At 34.8% G+C, this 16,429-nt stretch overlaps 2 protein-coding genes across 3 annotated transcripts in view; one reads left to right on the forward strand and one right to left on the reverse strand.

Moving 5' to 3' along the window:
• LOC107069151 (uncharacterized) overlaps positions 1-16,429 on the reverse strand; it is a 34,295-nt gene that overhangs the window by 11,499 nt on the left and 6,367 nt on the right.
• The window catches only part of trc (Serine/threonine-protein kinase tricornered), a 46,117-nt gene continuing 31,872 nt past the window's right edge, over positions 2,185-16,429 (forward strand). The window contains exons 1-2 of one of the 2 annotated variants that reach the window (XM_015326202.2): positions 2,185-2,803; positions 5,923-6,056. In XM_015326202.2, the coding sequence (XP_015181688.1) occupies positions 2,802-2,803; positions 5,923-6,056 (136 nt within the window). In that variant the 5' untranslated portion in view covers positions 2,185-2,801. Of the gene's footprint in view, positions 2,804-5,922; positions 6,057-13,084; positions 13,387-14,006; positions 14,836-16,429 lie in introns of those variants that run through there. The other variant, XM_015326198.2, reaches the window with a different exon arrangement.

A 16,429-nucleotide genomic window follows, 5' to 3' on the forward strand; every position in this document is an offset into this window, starting at 1 on the left:
TGCGTGCTAAGTCGTGTGACTAAAAAAAAAAAAGATTTAATAAAAAGGATAAAAATTAGAATTCAATAAGAACTTTTATGAAAGGAAGATAAAAGAAGAAAAGAAGGCTCCAATTTCAAGTTAGATACCATATGAAAAATTAATTCAAATTTGTAGCAGACACTTTAATTCTATTATTTTTCACAAAGATGTATATAGACTGATTTTGTCAATCGACTAATATATAAGAAACAAACAAATTTTTAAGTCTTAACGACTATATTTAATATGGTAATTCCAGTAAATTGTTTTAACATTATTTTTCGGGCATCTTTATATAATGATATAAAAAGGCTGCGAGAAGAGTGAGAAGAACTCATTTACGCACATTGGTGATTTAGAATATATAAAGCACCAAAATAATAATGATTTAGAGAATAATTTTTATTTTTAGCACTAATCCGACATTGAGATAAACAATATAAAAAAGAAAAAAAACTTAATGTATCTTCTACAAAGAAGCTATTATTTCCAGCAAACAAAAAAAAGCAAACGAAAAAAACAATAAAAAGAAAATTAACAAAAAAAAAAATAAACAAAAACAAAAAAAACGAATCCAAATTCTGCAATATACAATCTGTTTTTTGTACATAATGTGTCAAATTTTATTGTTCTAAAATATAAGAATCGTTGTACAATTATATATTAAGTGTTTAGACATTAAACGATATGTATTAGATATTAACAATATTATGAAATTAATTAATTAGATATTAATGGCACCACACATGGCGGTATAATCCGTTTATGAAAATTTATCAGTATTATCATAAAGAGCAATATTTCTGTTAAATAAAAAAAACATAAATTATCTATAATTTAGCTATAGCGTAGAAATGAACTTGCAACACATTTATATTTTTATTTTCTTCCTTTTTAATTTTAAGAGGTTATTTTATTGAACAACGGTATCAAAACTTATAACAAAATGTACAATATCAAATGAAATAATAACAATGATGATAAAATGAACCCTTTTATTCGATTTTTCATTCTAAAATTGAAAAAAATTGTTTATTGTAAAAAAAACTTGATAGATGTAAAAGCTATTCGGAATATATTTGTATAATATAGAAATATTATTATGAGTTCAGTAGTAAGTGACTAGAACGTAGAACCAATCAGTATCATTTTGCTCGTTCCACTAGTAAATTTTCCATGAAAAAATTTGGCGGATTTTTACCGAACGCCATTACTACGAAATCAACGTATAAAGAAGGAATTAAGAATAAAGTTTTTGTAAAGGTATATAAAATTAATGGATAATTCATATTCTATTATAATAATAATGTGTGAACTTTAAATTAAATATTAATCTTACAGTAATGAAGAACAAAAGAGATGATAAATGGAAGAGAAGACCAATCGTAGATTAGATTTGTTAGAAACTTTGAAAGAGAATCAATGCCAAACGCAGAGGTATAAGTTAATTAATGATATTATCCGATAAAAATATGTATTTCTTCGATTGAAAATAAATGAACATTTTAATTTTTTTAATAACTGTATTATACGTCGGTATAATCTATTCTATTTTATTTGTTTATAGTAATTGAATGAATACAACGTCTTCAAGATCGTGGTTAAAACAACCTTAAAAATAATATGAAATTAAGAACTTATGTTAGAAAGGTGTAAAAGGTAAAACCATGGTAAAACATGATATAAGTTAGCAAGTTTCTCGTTAAAGGGAAAATATATTAGTTTAAAAGAAAAGCCGTTATATTGGAAAGGTTCTTTCATTTTTTGAATAGTTGAAGGAAGTTTGAAGAGATTAGCCGGTTGGTGGCAGCACTGGCACGTATCGGAGTAACGTTTGAGCGGAGTGGAGGACGGTGCCGCCGCGACGCCGACGTATTTGTCAATACTTTCTCCTTTTCATTAATTTTCGACGGTTCTCAAAGCGATTAAATTGGTTTTCCAAATTGTGCCGGCAAGTGTACAAGTGTCATAACAATTTTCTAACCTACCATTGAAGAAGACTAAGTCACGACACGACTGGTAATCACCGGTGACAATTTTATATACAGAAAGCCAAAGAGATCGAGAGAGAGAGAGAGAGAGAGAGAAAGAAAGAAAGAAAGAAAGAGAGAGAAATAGAGAAATAGAGAGACGGAATTACGAACGAACGAACAAACGAACAATATAGAACGAATACCGATAGTTAGAGTGAAAGAGAAGAGAAAAGTGAGAAACGAACGTCTTAGCAAAAGGGAGAGACTGACAGAGAGAGAGAGATAGGGTGGAAGGAAGGAAGAAAGATAAAAGAAAGAAAGAAAGAAAGAAAGCAAGAAGAAGAAGAAGAAGAAGAGAAAGAAGAAGAAAGAAAAAGAGAGAGACAGTTGATATAACCGCGAAAAGCAGACATTGAGAACTGGCCAGGCCAGTCGGTCGCTCGTGCGAGTCTATTATATGCTCGTCTCTCTTTCTTTCTTCCCTCTTTGACTCTCCCTCTCTCTCTCTCTCTCTCTCTCTCTTTCTCTCTCTCTCTCTTTCTCTCATATATCATAGAAAAGAAACGTGCGAGTGAGAGTGAGTGAACGCGATCAAGCCCGAGCCATCTAAGCCAACAGCAGCAGCAGCAACAGCAACAGCAAGGAGAACCCTAGGAAGCTGAAGTTTGCGAATCGGAGCAGCCTTAGTTAGCTTGTTTAAGAAGAATAAGGATTATAAAGCGGTGTGATCGTACAAGTATATACGTTGTGTTCGTCGGATCGTTTCCTGCCTACGAATGCGGTCCACGGTTGAGCCATCGTATTAAAATGTGAGTACCGTCTTGGTATAGTCTATACATATAGACTAGTGGTGGTCACCATCGATAAATTTCTCTATCGTTTTTTTAGACTCAGTGAAAGAGAAACGATTGTCCTTAAGGTAGTACGTAAACATAAGAAAAAGAAAGGCTTAACTTTTATTGAAACGAACGTTGCACTCAACACTCCGAATCAAATTTTTCAGTAGTCTTGCTTTTCCAATTTGTGGTTGTGACAAGGAGGAAACGAGTAGTTGACGTTGCAGATCGAGAGTGATATATATATATATATATATATAGATGCATGTTTGTATCTACGTATGCGAGATGTCTTTAAGTTCCGTTCACAACATGATCAAATGTTTATCTTTAAAATGCTGCGTGTCGTAGCATGACAGGACCATGGCACGAGTTTTTGAAAGAGCATTATATTTATAACAACGTTTTTTTTATTCCTCTATTTTTGTTTTGTCGATGCAAGCATTAAAAAAAAGGTTGTAATGCGAGCACACCAAATAACTGGCTGCTCGTCTATTTGTAATTATCGTGCACGTGCTGTTGAAAGAGGAACGAAGAGGACAATTGTTTGTCTCGATAAACGGGACTTTTCTATATTCTTTTAAGAAGAATTAGTTGATTGATTTTTCTCCTAAAAAACACTGAAAATTACCTATTGAATTTTTTTGAAATTTTGCTAAGTTTAATATGAAATTTTAAATGAATATTCTTGCGTTAAAATTACAGCGTATTCGAGAGGGTTTTTTAATTGTTTTTTTTTTCTTCTTTATTATTATTATTAATATTTCTGTTTGTATATATTAATTATCGATTTGTCGTAGATATGCTGAAATATATATTACTTACGTGCTGGTTGTATATCGCTACGGATAATCGTCGATAAAGCGTCCATCTTGAGTGGCGCCATATTTAAATGGTCATACGTTTTACGAACATTGTCAAACATTCGTTTCTTATATTATATTGTATTGGGAGATGTTAAAGACAGATTTTACTTGTCTATTCGCCTATTGTGAAGAATACTTTATTGTCGTATACTTTATACGCCCCTTTCGTGCGTGCGTGCGTGCGTGCGTGCGTGCGTGCGTTACATTGTGCGTACATTGTACATGGGTACGCGAGCACGTACAGATACACATTGTACATAGATGTTTATGTATTTTGAAAATAATTTCAATTTCATGCTAAAGACTATGTGGATAGTCTTTCTTTCTTTCTTATTTTTTTCTTATTTTTTTTTTTCCTTTGCGATTATTTAGTTTGTCCACCTTTGTGGACGGTCGTTGGCCAAGAGAGAGAGAGAGAGAGAGAGAGAGAAAGAGAAAGAGAAAGAGAGAGAAATGACCTGACGAACAAACCTGTATATCGAGGGAGCTAGCACAGCGACGGAGCTACGCTCTGTCAATTCTTTCCGGACGCCGATGCATAGACCAACAAATCAAAGAGTTATTCCAAAATGATGACTTAGTAAATTAGTTCTACGCAATTTCAACATTTTCATCGAACGAGCATAAGTTGATCGATTAATGGTCGTCTATTCCATTGGAAATTATCTAAAACAAATGGTTTAATTACATTATTTCTATAAAACAAAAGAAATATATGAAATTATTTTTCTTATTTTTGTTAGTATCATTAGATCTCCTTATGAGCATGTATATATATATATATATATGTTTTTTTAGATGAAAGATCTTTTTTTAGGGTATGAGAAATATACATATAAAAGGGGAGGATAAGAATCGCACGTAACTCTGACTTTCATTATTTTCATGCGTCGTATCTTTTCTCTTCTCTCTCTCTCTCTCTCTCTCTCTTTCATTATTTTTTTTTTTATGTATTTCGTGCCCTCCTAGGAGAAGCCTATTTTTGCTTGCGTCGATACGATGTCGACGTTGATAAATCGAAACGCTATGTTTCTGGAATATACGTAGCTTTGCTTTTGTGTTTTACTTCTCCCGCACGTTAATACGAAAATAACTACCGTGCGAGAAGCGCGTCCGAGAAGAGAGAAATTCGTAAGATGCATTTTTATTGTTCTCATCGGCTATATTTAAAACGTACTAATACAAGTGAGCAAGGTTAAAAGATTGACTCACGAGTTTTGTCAATTCTCCAAAACAAGATCCGAGTGTTTCGAATTCGATTTTATACTTTGTATAATAAGTAAGAAGGAGAAATTAGTTAGCTCTCTTTCTTTTGTTTTCATATTTTTGTGAAATGACTAATATATTTCTCAATAGGCAAATATAAACGTTGTCAAAATTGGCGCGATATGATTTGAGAAATTGACATGAACGAAACGTTTTCATTTGTTATTTGTAAGTTAATTTTTGCCAGTCCTCCTTTTGGGGCCTTGTGTCTTTTATTCGAACAATACAATTTTATGAGACACGCGACACAGCAATAGTATTTCGTTTACACGGGATGTATCATCGTATGTATAGCAAAGAGAGAGGTCAACATACCGTTACCGACTCTTGGAGTACTCGTCTTTTTCTTTTTCATCTTTTTCATCTTCTTCTTCTTCTTCTTCTTCTTCTTCTTCTCTCTATTTCATCGCCGAGTGCAGCAAGTACTCGTGTTCATTTTCTATCTTTTTCTTCTTCTGTGTCCACCTCCACAAGCAGTACTACTGCCATCACTTCCTTTCTTTCATTTTCCTTACTTTTCTTCGTCAAAGTTTCTCTGTGGTATAGAATAAATACAAAGTACAAAGTTGTGCCCACGCGAATGCATACGAATGGACAATTATCACGACGATACGAGGAACGTATAGGCGAATGTTAACTGGCCGGATAGAAGATTCAGTCTCTGGATCCAGAGAGATCGCGATAAATAGAAGCAGCAGCAGCAGCAGCAGCAGCAGCAGCAGGACCGGTGCCAGACCGGTGAATGCCGTTATTAAAAGTTCAGTTGAACACATGCGACCGATTTTCTTATAATTTACATTTGGGAATTCGAGTTTCAACAAATTGCCCATTTTTTCCAACTTTCATGTCCAATTAGAATGTCTTTTTTTCTTGGAATTAGAAATGTGATTCATTTCAAATGCAAATCAATTAAAGTTATTTAATTTGATTTAATTTTGAATGGAATAATTTTGTTTATAGGTGCGAAGAGGCGACGGAGGTGGAAACGCATCATCAGCAAACAGCAGCAACGACGATGGGCGTCGCTGAGGACGACACACCGTCTTCCTTGAGTTCTCATCCCAATTTGAACACTAATAATTCCAGCCAAGAAGGTAAGTACAATAAATAATACCCAAAGAGATTCGATATTACTTGTAAGGCAGCCTCGATTAATAAAACTTACAATTAGAAAAGGAAGTTTCTAGGACGCGCGTTGTGTTCCATACATTGCCAATTACGTTTAACCATAGTATTTTGAGGTGAACCTAACGTAGAACACAGGAAACATTCGATTCTTGCGTACATCGACTTAATAAGGTTACAAGTCCTTCAGTTTTCTTCTTCTTTTTTTTTTTTTATCCTTCCTCCTCGTTGTATTATGATAATTATAATGATGGATCAAAAAGTCTAACATGAAATATGAAAGAAATTGAATAAGCGACACTTTATAAGATCGAAGCTCCTTTAATTGCTCGTTTGTGTATTATTCTCGTTAAAATGATTTATTAATGTTAGAGCGAATAAAAGATGTTTTACAAATTAGATACGTGACACTTTCACCCAAGATGCGTTGCAACTTAGGTTCGATGAACCTTCGGATTAACGTTTTCTCGATCCTATTGTTCCGTCAATGTGCCAGTTTAACAAATATAGTGTACAAAGAAGATTTTACATCGAGGAAACGATCTCGACTTGTTAGAACGTTCCTTCTAAGTAATTATCATTCGTCATTCAAATGTCTTCCTACTTTTAATATTTAATCATTCGTAGATCTAGCCCTAGATTAAATTCACAATCTTATTGTATTTACACACAATATTCTAGATTAGTAGCAATATTACGCGTTACATTTACATATTACATATTGCATAGAGCATATTATATAGCAATATTGTACCTACTATTAATGTTTTCTACGTAATCAAATTAGAAACGAACATGGGTAATATCGTATTAGATATGTACGTAAGTAGTTCTCTGTTAGTTTCTAATGTTGAATGTTTCAACATTAGAATATGCTATATCGCACAAAAGCTCTTATGTTCAATCAACGTTAATTCATCTTAAGTTTGTGATTGTCATTCGTAACTGTTTTTCATCTTGTCGATTCTAATCACGTCTAATGCCGATTAGAACCTAATACCATGTACCGTATATAAAATATGTATGCACATGCATACGTAGGACGGACGCTTCTTCTCTTGTTGTCTTCTCTGTCTCTCCGTCTCTCCGTCTCTCCGTCTCTTTGTCTTTTTTCGCGAACGTGAATAGGGTTCGAAAAGCACATAGTCTCTTTTTTTCTCTTGACCCGAGACTATCTGGCTAGTGGCATCTTGGAAGAAGATGAAAAGTACGTTAGTACACAGAACGGAACGATTGTTAACGATATGTAACGATATTACAATTTTCAATTGTTAATGCATATATCAGTTTATTTGCATAGGAAGAAGCAATTCGCGAATCTAGGTCGAAGTCAATCTTTCCGCAAAACTTTTTTTCTGCTTTCTCCGAGGAAGTGACAGGACGATACAGATAATAGACGATAATAGACGATAATAGACGATAATAGATTATTATTATTATTATTACTATCATTAGAAAATTAGGAAAATAAATAATTTTAATAAGAAGTAATTTAGACACAATGCCTTCTTCTAATGTTTCCGCCGGAAGTGAAAGAATCCTGTCAAGAGATTATTCACTCTATTGGATATTACCCAACGAAGAAATATTTAACTTATTTAACGACGCCTCTCTATACAATTAGATGAAGTTTTGTTAAGATTTGTTATACTACTCCAAATATATAACATATGAAAGTTGATGCGTGCGTTTAGGTGATGTTTAGGTGAAATTCAACGAAGCTTGTCCTACTGATCCGCGCCATGTTTCAAGAAAATTGCTATAAGATGTATAGGGTGGTTGTTACTTGGTTTTGTTATACCGGTCATTGTTGCTTCGGTTAGACGAGGCAACGCGTTAACGTTATCAGAGTGGAAATCCGGCTTCAACGTACTCGTCTAACCATTCTAATGATTTTCCTAGATCGCGGAAATACTCGTAGCTGTTAGTGGCCTTTTTTTTCCATTCTATTTTTACTCTTTTTCTAAATAATTACAAAAGGGAATTAATAAATGTTTGTTGTTTGTTAGCTGCCAAAAGCTTGTAATATTTGAACTTTTCTCTTTGTGTGGATAAATGTAGATGTATAGACGGATGGATAAGAACACTATGGAACACTGCAGTATTTTAGTTAGCTACGACTGCGCCTTGAAACCTTGCCAACAGTTCACCCTTTCATATTTCATCCCCTGTCAAATGGGGTAGCTCGCGTAAAATCGCTTTCGAGTCAAACCACCACCACCCGACTTATTTTTCTTTAGGTAGAGACCTTCTGGGTCAAGTGTATATCCCGATGATCATCGACGTTCACGAAGGTCAACTTTCTTCTCTCATACATACATACATACATACATACGATATAGATATCCTTAAAGTAATGAAAAATGACAACAACAAAATGTCAACAATTTCTTTGTCTTTTCACTGTGAACGAAGAGAAATTATTGAAATTTATTACCGATTTGAAATTCCTATTAGAAAATTGGTTAGTCGCTTCATTGAATTCGTCACTCTTTTTTTTTTATATATATATTCGCTTTGGTTTTGTTTTGTTTTGTTTTGTTTGGCAATCCAGACAAGAAGCAAGCAAGACGTCGTCTTGCGTTCTCGCGTGTAAACGCCCGATGATCGATATGCATGCGGGCTTGTGAGAAATTACGCATTGTGTTTCCAAGCTAATTTTTCATTCATTATGCAACGATGGTAAAAGCATCTACGTACGTACCCTTCGGAGTGGAGTTGCACCTTTGCGAGCAACATGATTGCAACATGATTCATCGTATGGTTCGATATCTATTCGACTCTATACGACGAGTACGTGCTATTAAAAAGAAAGAAAGAAAGAAAGAAAGAAAGAAAGAAAGGAAAAACTTTGCCGTTGTTAAATTATTGATTCAATGGTTAAATAAAACAACAAAAATATTGGCTATTAAATAATGTAATACATATATATTTATAAATGATATGAATTGGTTCTTGCTTCGAAGAGCACCAAAGAACCCAAGCAAATGTCTAATAAGACATTGAAGACATCTCGTCATCGACCAACTCGATCATTACTCGACTCTTTTAACGTTTATACAGAGACTTGGCTTGTGTTTCTCTTATAAGAGACGCGTTTTTCCTTAACTTCTGGCCATCGCGGAATCTTAACCGCCGTTTAACGTTTCCGTGCTTATCAATAAAATTGTAAATTGCATTATTAACATTTGTAACATTTTTAACATTCTTAAGATAGATAAGTCAGAAAATGAGAAATATTGATTTGTTTAAATCATTTCAAGACCATTGCTTTAAATGATTATTATGATGAATTGGTATAAAAATATAAACGAGTCTAAAGTTTGCAGCTATTCGATTGTAATTGTGGAAAATATGATGTATTCTTAATTGTTAATACGCGTATTCTTAATTGTTAAATATTCACACGTAGTAATTAATTAGGAAGACTGTGTGTGTTTCTGTCGAGTGCGTTCACTTTCGACGGTCAATGCACGCGAGAGATCGAACAACCACCATTCGTGAGATACTTTTACGCTACAAGAAAGTTGCCTACTTATGGTTAGATAGATCGTTTCATATAATCATTTCGTTGAAGTTAATCTCTCGTTAAAATATTTTCGTCTGGTGGTACGTGAGTGAAGCTGCTTGAAAATAAGAGAAATAAGAACAAGAAGAACAATAAAAAAATGAATAAGGGGAGCTTTAAATGTAGCTTTAATAAAGCATATCGCATTTCGATCGCATAGATGTTGTTTATGATTGAACACGTTCGTCATAGGATTACATTATTTTCTTCAAATTCAATGATGTCACTCGACCTATGCAGAGAGGGCAATAAGCTCTGTTGCGATGATTACAATCATAAACGTTTACGTTTGCATTTTCAAACGGTCTTCGTAGAATAACATTACTTTATTTTTATCGATAAGAAGAATATGAAAAGTATATTAGTTAATTACACTCTTGACCTTTGACGAATATACTTGTGGTTTTATAAACAATCCTTATATAAATCACTCTGTAACTGAAAATATTGTTGAATGAGTTGAAGTGACACAGAGAGACAGAGAGAAGGCATGAAGAAGAAGGCAGCAGGCAGCTGCTTCGATTTACGATATTATTTTATTAAGATATCGCGATAAGCTTTAGCTTTTCAAAAATTTCATTATTTTACGCACACAAAAGAGAAAGAAAAAGAAAAAGGAAAAAAGAAGAAGAAGGATCGGTGATTAGTCATCGATATATCATACATATAGGATTACGTATGTAGTGTCTGTTGCCAGTATGATGTATACAATTAGGTAAATGCATGCGGGCATATAAGTGTATGTGTAAAAGTATGTATAAGAGATAAACATTCGATGAGACAGCATCAGGATGCGCTTCATAAACAAAGGAGGAACCATCATTGAGAGTTTGCTGCTCGACAGTTTAGGTCGGCCAATGTTTCGTGTAATCTCGTTACACCTACACATAACTATATATCTCTATGTATATATATATATATATATGCGTACATAAGAGAGACGACGAAGATATATAGGAGCTGAGAGAGGATAACGCCTGCTAATTGCAAACAATACTTGCGCTTTATCAGGCGCTTATTCAGGTGTACCTCAATTTAAAAAGATAATTGGTCAACTTTTTTTTATGCCAAACTCAACCGGATGCGACACTATTTTTTCAACAAATGTTTACTTTCACTTTTTTTCTTTTTTTTTCTTTTTTCTTTTTCTTTTTTTTCTTAACAAATCATCTAATAAATTTGTGCCACTAACTACCGGCGAGAATTCTTATTATATATGCGGCGTTAAGGCTATGGACAACAAGTTTTTATCAGAAAGTATATATATATATATATGCATATATATGTTTTAGTGTTAGTTACTTTTTAGGAGTACATTGTACTACTTGAAAAACTTCCACGAGTCTTATCGTCTTTCTTTATCTTTTTCTATTAAAGTATCTTACAAAGAGTATATTCTAGGACGTATATTTTTGAACGATTTTTAAACTGAAACGTATGTATGTATTTTTCTTTCCTACCGTAACATTTATTTATTGTCAAAATTTTCTTTCTCGATATTAAACGTTATCTTTCTACCAATGTGAAAATGATATCTTTATATCTGATAATGATTGATATTTGAATTAATCTTTCTCCTTATCGATAAGCTTTATTTCATCGTCGAAAAGATTAAAGAACTTTATTCAAAGTTTATTGCCACATAAGTTTGACATGTTTTGGTCCAACAAATATGCTAATAAATAATTGACAATGGACAAATAAACCGATGAAATATTTCAATATTGAACGATAAATCAATATGTATTTTATTTTTGCATATGTTTTTACACTCGCTTGCATCATGCACGTGCTCTTGTGGTTTGGAGGCCTTAACGCGTCGCGGTGCAATTGTCGGTGCAATTGTCGGTGCAATTGTCGGTGCAATCGTCGTCGGTGCAATCGTCGTCGGTGCAATCGTCGTCGGTGGTCGCGTGGTCGCGCATGGTCGTCTTAAAATACGAGATAAGAAGGTAAATTACTTTGAGAAGCTTTGTTTGCTTGCTTGCTTGCTGCTTGCTTCTTGATAAGCTTTTTTACTTTTTCTTCTTCTTTCTTTCGATTAACAATAAAAAGGACAAGAACATGTATATGAAGGGAGACCGAGTTTAATAAAAATCTAAATAATAAGGAGATTGGATCTCTCGAGTACGTTCTGATTACACCATTACCCACTTGCGCTTCCCCAATCGACGAGCCGAGGATGCGCTTGTAATTGGTTTACCGTAATTAGCATCTCGGAAGGGTTAGTGGTGGCGGTGGCAGGTGTTCAGGGATGGAGGAGAAGAGAAGCAAATGAACGGAAAACTCAAGCGCCGGTCGACATAGTTCTCCTGACCTCCTGGAAATTCGCCAATCACGCGAATAGAATTTGCAGTTCAAAACACGCACACACATAGCTTATTATCTATGTATATACGCAAGGATATTTTGATATACATTTTGGAAGTTTCTCTATAGACAGAGTTTATTTCGCTCCATATAATGGTCACATGGACATTAGACAATGGACAAAAGGAATATAAAGAAAAAAGAAAGATAGACAAAATTGCGGAAGTTTATTAACGAAAGTTAATAAATTCGTTCGTCCTTATTGGTCGAGGCTCGAAAGGTTGCCTCACACCGGTAGTTGCAAGCAGGTAATCAAGGTGGTAGTTGGTATCATTGTTCCTCAGTCGGTTCGAACGCTCACAAAGGATACTTTTTCTCTCTCTCTCTCTCTTTGTTCGCATATTGAACCGAGAGAGTAGGGTAGATAAAGATAGAAGGAGAGTTGGCCGCCTACGCGTATAAGTGTTTCGTCGTGGTGGTGGTAGTAGTAGTAGTAGTAGTAGTTGTGTCGTCGAATTGCGAGGAGTCACGTCGTCGTCATTTTCTCTCTCTTTTCTTTCATAAAGAAGGGAGAAAAGAAGGGGGAAAGAGAAGAATTAGTGGGAGGTGTGTCGTCGTGTGTAGGTGACGCGCGTGCATGTATAGGAGTATGGGAGAAATAGAAAGAAAGGTAGTGGGGGAAAAGGAAAAGGTGAGAGAGAGAGAGAGAGAGAGAGAGAGGTGGCGATAGAAGCACGCTCAGTGGGAGGGAGAGAGTCTTGCGAGTGTTGCGAGTGTTGCGAGTGTTGCGAGTCTATCGCGAGCTTGCCGAGCGTGCGGTTATGATCGCCGTCGTCTTCTTCGTCCTCATCTTCCGAGTCGTTCAGTGGCTTCTTTTCCTTCTCGAGGGAACAATAGTTTTATTCGCTCTCTCAACGTATTCTTGTCCTTTGGATTTTTCTCAATCAAGGATTTTCCATCGCTGAACATTCCAAATTTCTTTATACGTTCAACTTTTTTACTCGACATGGGTTAAACCGAGGATAATTCAAGTTGCAGAGAGAGAGAGAGAGTGAGAGAGAGAGAGAGAGAGAGAGAGTGAGTGAAAGAAGTGAGGGGGTGAGGGGCTGAGGGGAGGGGGAAGAATATCAAAAGAATCCTTGTATTCCGTAATATTTGTTTTCTCCATCGATTACGTGCACGTGTTTACCACTATTCCCCTCTTATTACACACGCATTACACACGCATTACACACGCATTACACACGCATATAAAGTGAAGGAAGCGTTTGGTTCTGTTATGAAGAGAACCTTTCGAAATCGCGCGTCTTTTCGAGCCGAGTTATACCGTTAAGAGCACAGACATCGGACGAATTCACCGTTAACGTAATAAGAAGTAAAGTGTATCGTTGAGAAAGAAAGAGACAAAGAGAATATATTATGTATGTATGTGTGTATATGTAAACGAAGTACCTTGAAACTTACCAAATAATAATAGCGATTTTCTCTTGGACGAACTTCTTTCTCTCTCTTTCTCTCTTAGCATATACGTTAAAGTACATTCCTAAGTACACCATTCTTACACTCGCGTGCATAAGAAGCCAAAAGAGAGAGAGAGAGAGAGAGGAGGGAGGGAGGAGGGTATTCGTGGCCATCGGCCAAATAACCAACCAGTCTACTTCGATCGAAAGCACCAAGAGAAAGGGAAAAAGATAAACGAAGAAGCTTTCTTCTCCTTCTTCTCCTTCTTCTCCTTCATCTCGTTATCGTTACTAGACGATAACACTAGGCGTCTTCACTTTCCCTACAATCTTTTGCAGTTTAAGCAAAATTCAACAAGTGTGGAGTACGTTTGAATTCTTTCCTTCCTCTTACCGTCAAATAATAATAATAATAATAATAATAATAATAATAATAATAATAATAAAAAAGAAGTATAGAGATATAAAATGCTATATGAAGTTTTGAATCACTCGTGAATCATCGTTAACTGTAGATTTTGTTTCCGTTTATATAATTTACCGAAAGAGTTAGAAAACGTTGTTTACCTTGTTGAGGTTAGAGATCGTACGATCAAACACGCGCTACTTGGTATTTTACGTAAGGAAGAACAACGTCGTTCCACCGTGATAACTTTGCCAGAGAGCCAGCCTCGTCATACGATTTCGTTTCTTTTCTTCATGAGAGAAAGAAAGAAAAAGAGAAAAAGAGAAGCTCGCTGGACGAGTTTCCAGAACGCTCTGTGCATATTTATTTTTTATTTTCACTAACACTTTTATATTAGTGTGTGTGTGTGTGTGTTTTAAATGTGATTCAATAAGAAAGAAAACAAAGTGCGGATTAATTGACAATAAATTGCTGCTCAATTTGAGAATAAAACTACAAGAGAAAGAGAAATATTATTGTAATCGTTTGAATGACTTTTCTATTTTGCGGATTCGTCTTCTTCGATTCGTCCGACGAGAAGACGAAACAAATGCCTGTCGCCTCGGAGGATTGGGTGGGCCACCCTCCGAAGATTTCAAACCAAATATCAAGCTCATTCGTAACAGTTAAGGGTGGCAGCATTCAAAGTACAATCAACAGTACCACCAACAACACCACCGCCACCATCACCAACGCTACCGGATGGATGTCGCCTTATAGCAGAACGCCTGATCGATCTTCTCCTACTAACAACAACAACAACAACAACAACAACAACAATCATAATAATAATAATAACAACAACAACAACAATCATAATAATAATAACAACAACAACAACAACAACAACAACAGCAGCAGCGGCGTTGTTATATTGGAAGGATGCAGACCACCTGCGGCTACCACTGCGAGAAGATTCCTCAGGTGGTTCAGTAGACTTGGTCAACCACCGATGGGAAAGTCAGGTAAAAGAAGGAATTTATCATGAAATATCGTCGATCGTGTTTTAAATCCATTACCATTTATCTGGCTTTTTGCATAAACTTGGAAATTTTGTAACTATGAAAAAGATTGATCATTTTTTTGTGTTTGTTCATATTCTTCTGTCCATATGGAGTTGTGTATACTAGTGTACGCGTATTTTCACACAGTTATTTATTATTATGAGAAGCGAGAAACGTCATTTAAAATTGAAGTAAGGAAACAAAATGATCTTACTTACAATTAGTTGTGTAAAACCAGGCTTCTTCTCTTCTGTCCTGTCATTAGTTACAATTAGACTTTAATTATTATCTTCTAACGCTTTGATTTTATAAACACTCCTATTATATCTATCATCTTATTATATATATATATATATATCTTTTCATTTCTTTATAATATTATGTCCCATTAGAGGAAGAAGGTGGTGTATAGTCTTGACAGTATAGTAACTCCTTTTAATCCTAGTACATCTAAACGTTTCTTTATGCGTTGCAGTATATTAGTTGTGTTACGGTAACGGTATTTTTTGTACTTTTTTTTTTTTTTTACTTTTACTTCTATGCAATTATTTCTATAGCTTATATTGTCTTTCGTATTTGTATTTGATGTTTTTTTACGTATGTACGCAAGCGTACAAATGAATTGTTTCATTGATCGTCGATAAATTTTCTATTAGTCATAGCAAACTTATTCTAGCGACAATATTTTCTATTTTACGTATAATACTTAAACGTCATGTTTTTCTGTTGTTGTTGTTGTTGTTGTTGTTGTTAATTACAAAAGCATCATTTCACTTTAAAGCCCCATACGGGGCTTTACAATTATATTTTTGTAATATTGAAAATGTTTAATGGCATTTATAAACATAACTTATATTTCATTCATATTTATTCATTAGAAGCTTTCCTACAATATTTTATAATCTTTATCTTGTAACTTAGATTGAAATATGGAAGAAGATTGTTCTCATTTATTATCGTTTAGGTGATTAATTTTCTTAATAATGAGATAATGAAATGCAAGTAAATGACTGTCGATTAAATTGAAGATGGCTGACGAATGTTTTGAGGAAAATTTGAACGTAACCGCGCGCATTTCGATTACACTCGTAGCTTTAATTTCCGTTCTAGCACGTATTCCTTGCCAGAAGTGGGTCACACGCGTGACGAAACACAAATTGGGCAGTTAGAGAGAGAGGGAGAGAGAAAAGCTCGCCTTACATTAACACAAATTCGTTCAATATTCGCTCGATAGTTTGTATATTTTAGAAATAGGAACGCTTGTTTGATTTTTCTTACAATTGATACGTATTTTGTTGTTCGTACAACTACATGACACCTCTCAAAGAACGAATGATGCAACGACCTGTGTCGTCGGATGACGAAACTGATATTTCATTCACGAATTCGACTTTTGTATGGTCGAGTCACGTTCTTAACAACTCATTTACAGTTACTTGCTTTATTATACCTGGCATGGAATATGATGAGTGTGTGCGTGTGTGTGTGTGTGTGTGTGTGTGTGTTGTCAAATTTTGCTGCTATTGAATTTTCAATTCGAAGATGGATAGATTGG

Source organism: Polistes dominula, unplaced genomic scaffold, assembly GCF_049000335.1.
Source record: "Polistes dominula isolate Pdom_NZ unplaced genomic scaffold, Pdom_raw_medaka contig_24, whole genome shotgun sequence".
NCBI lineage: Eukaryota > Metazoa > Arthropoda > Insecta > Hymenoptera > Vespidae > Polistes > Polistes dominula.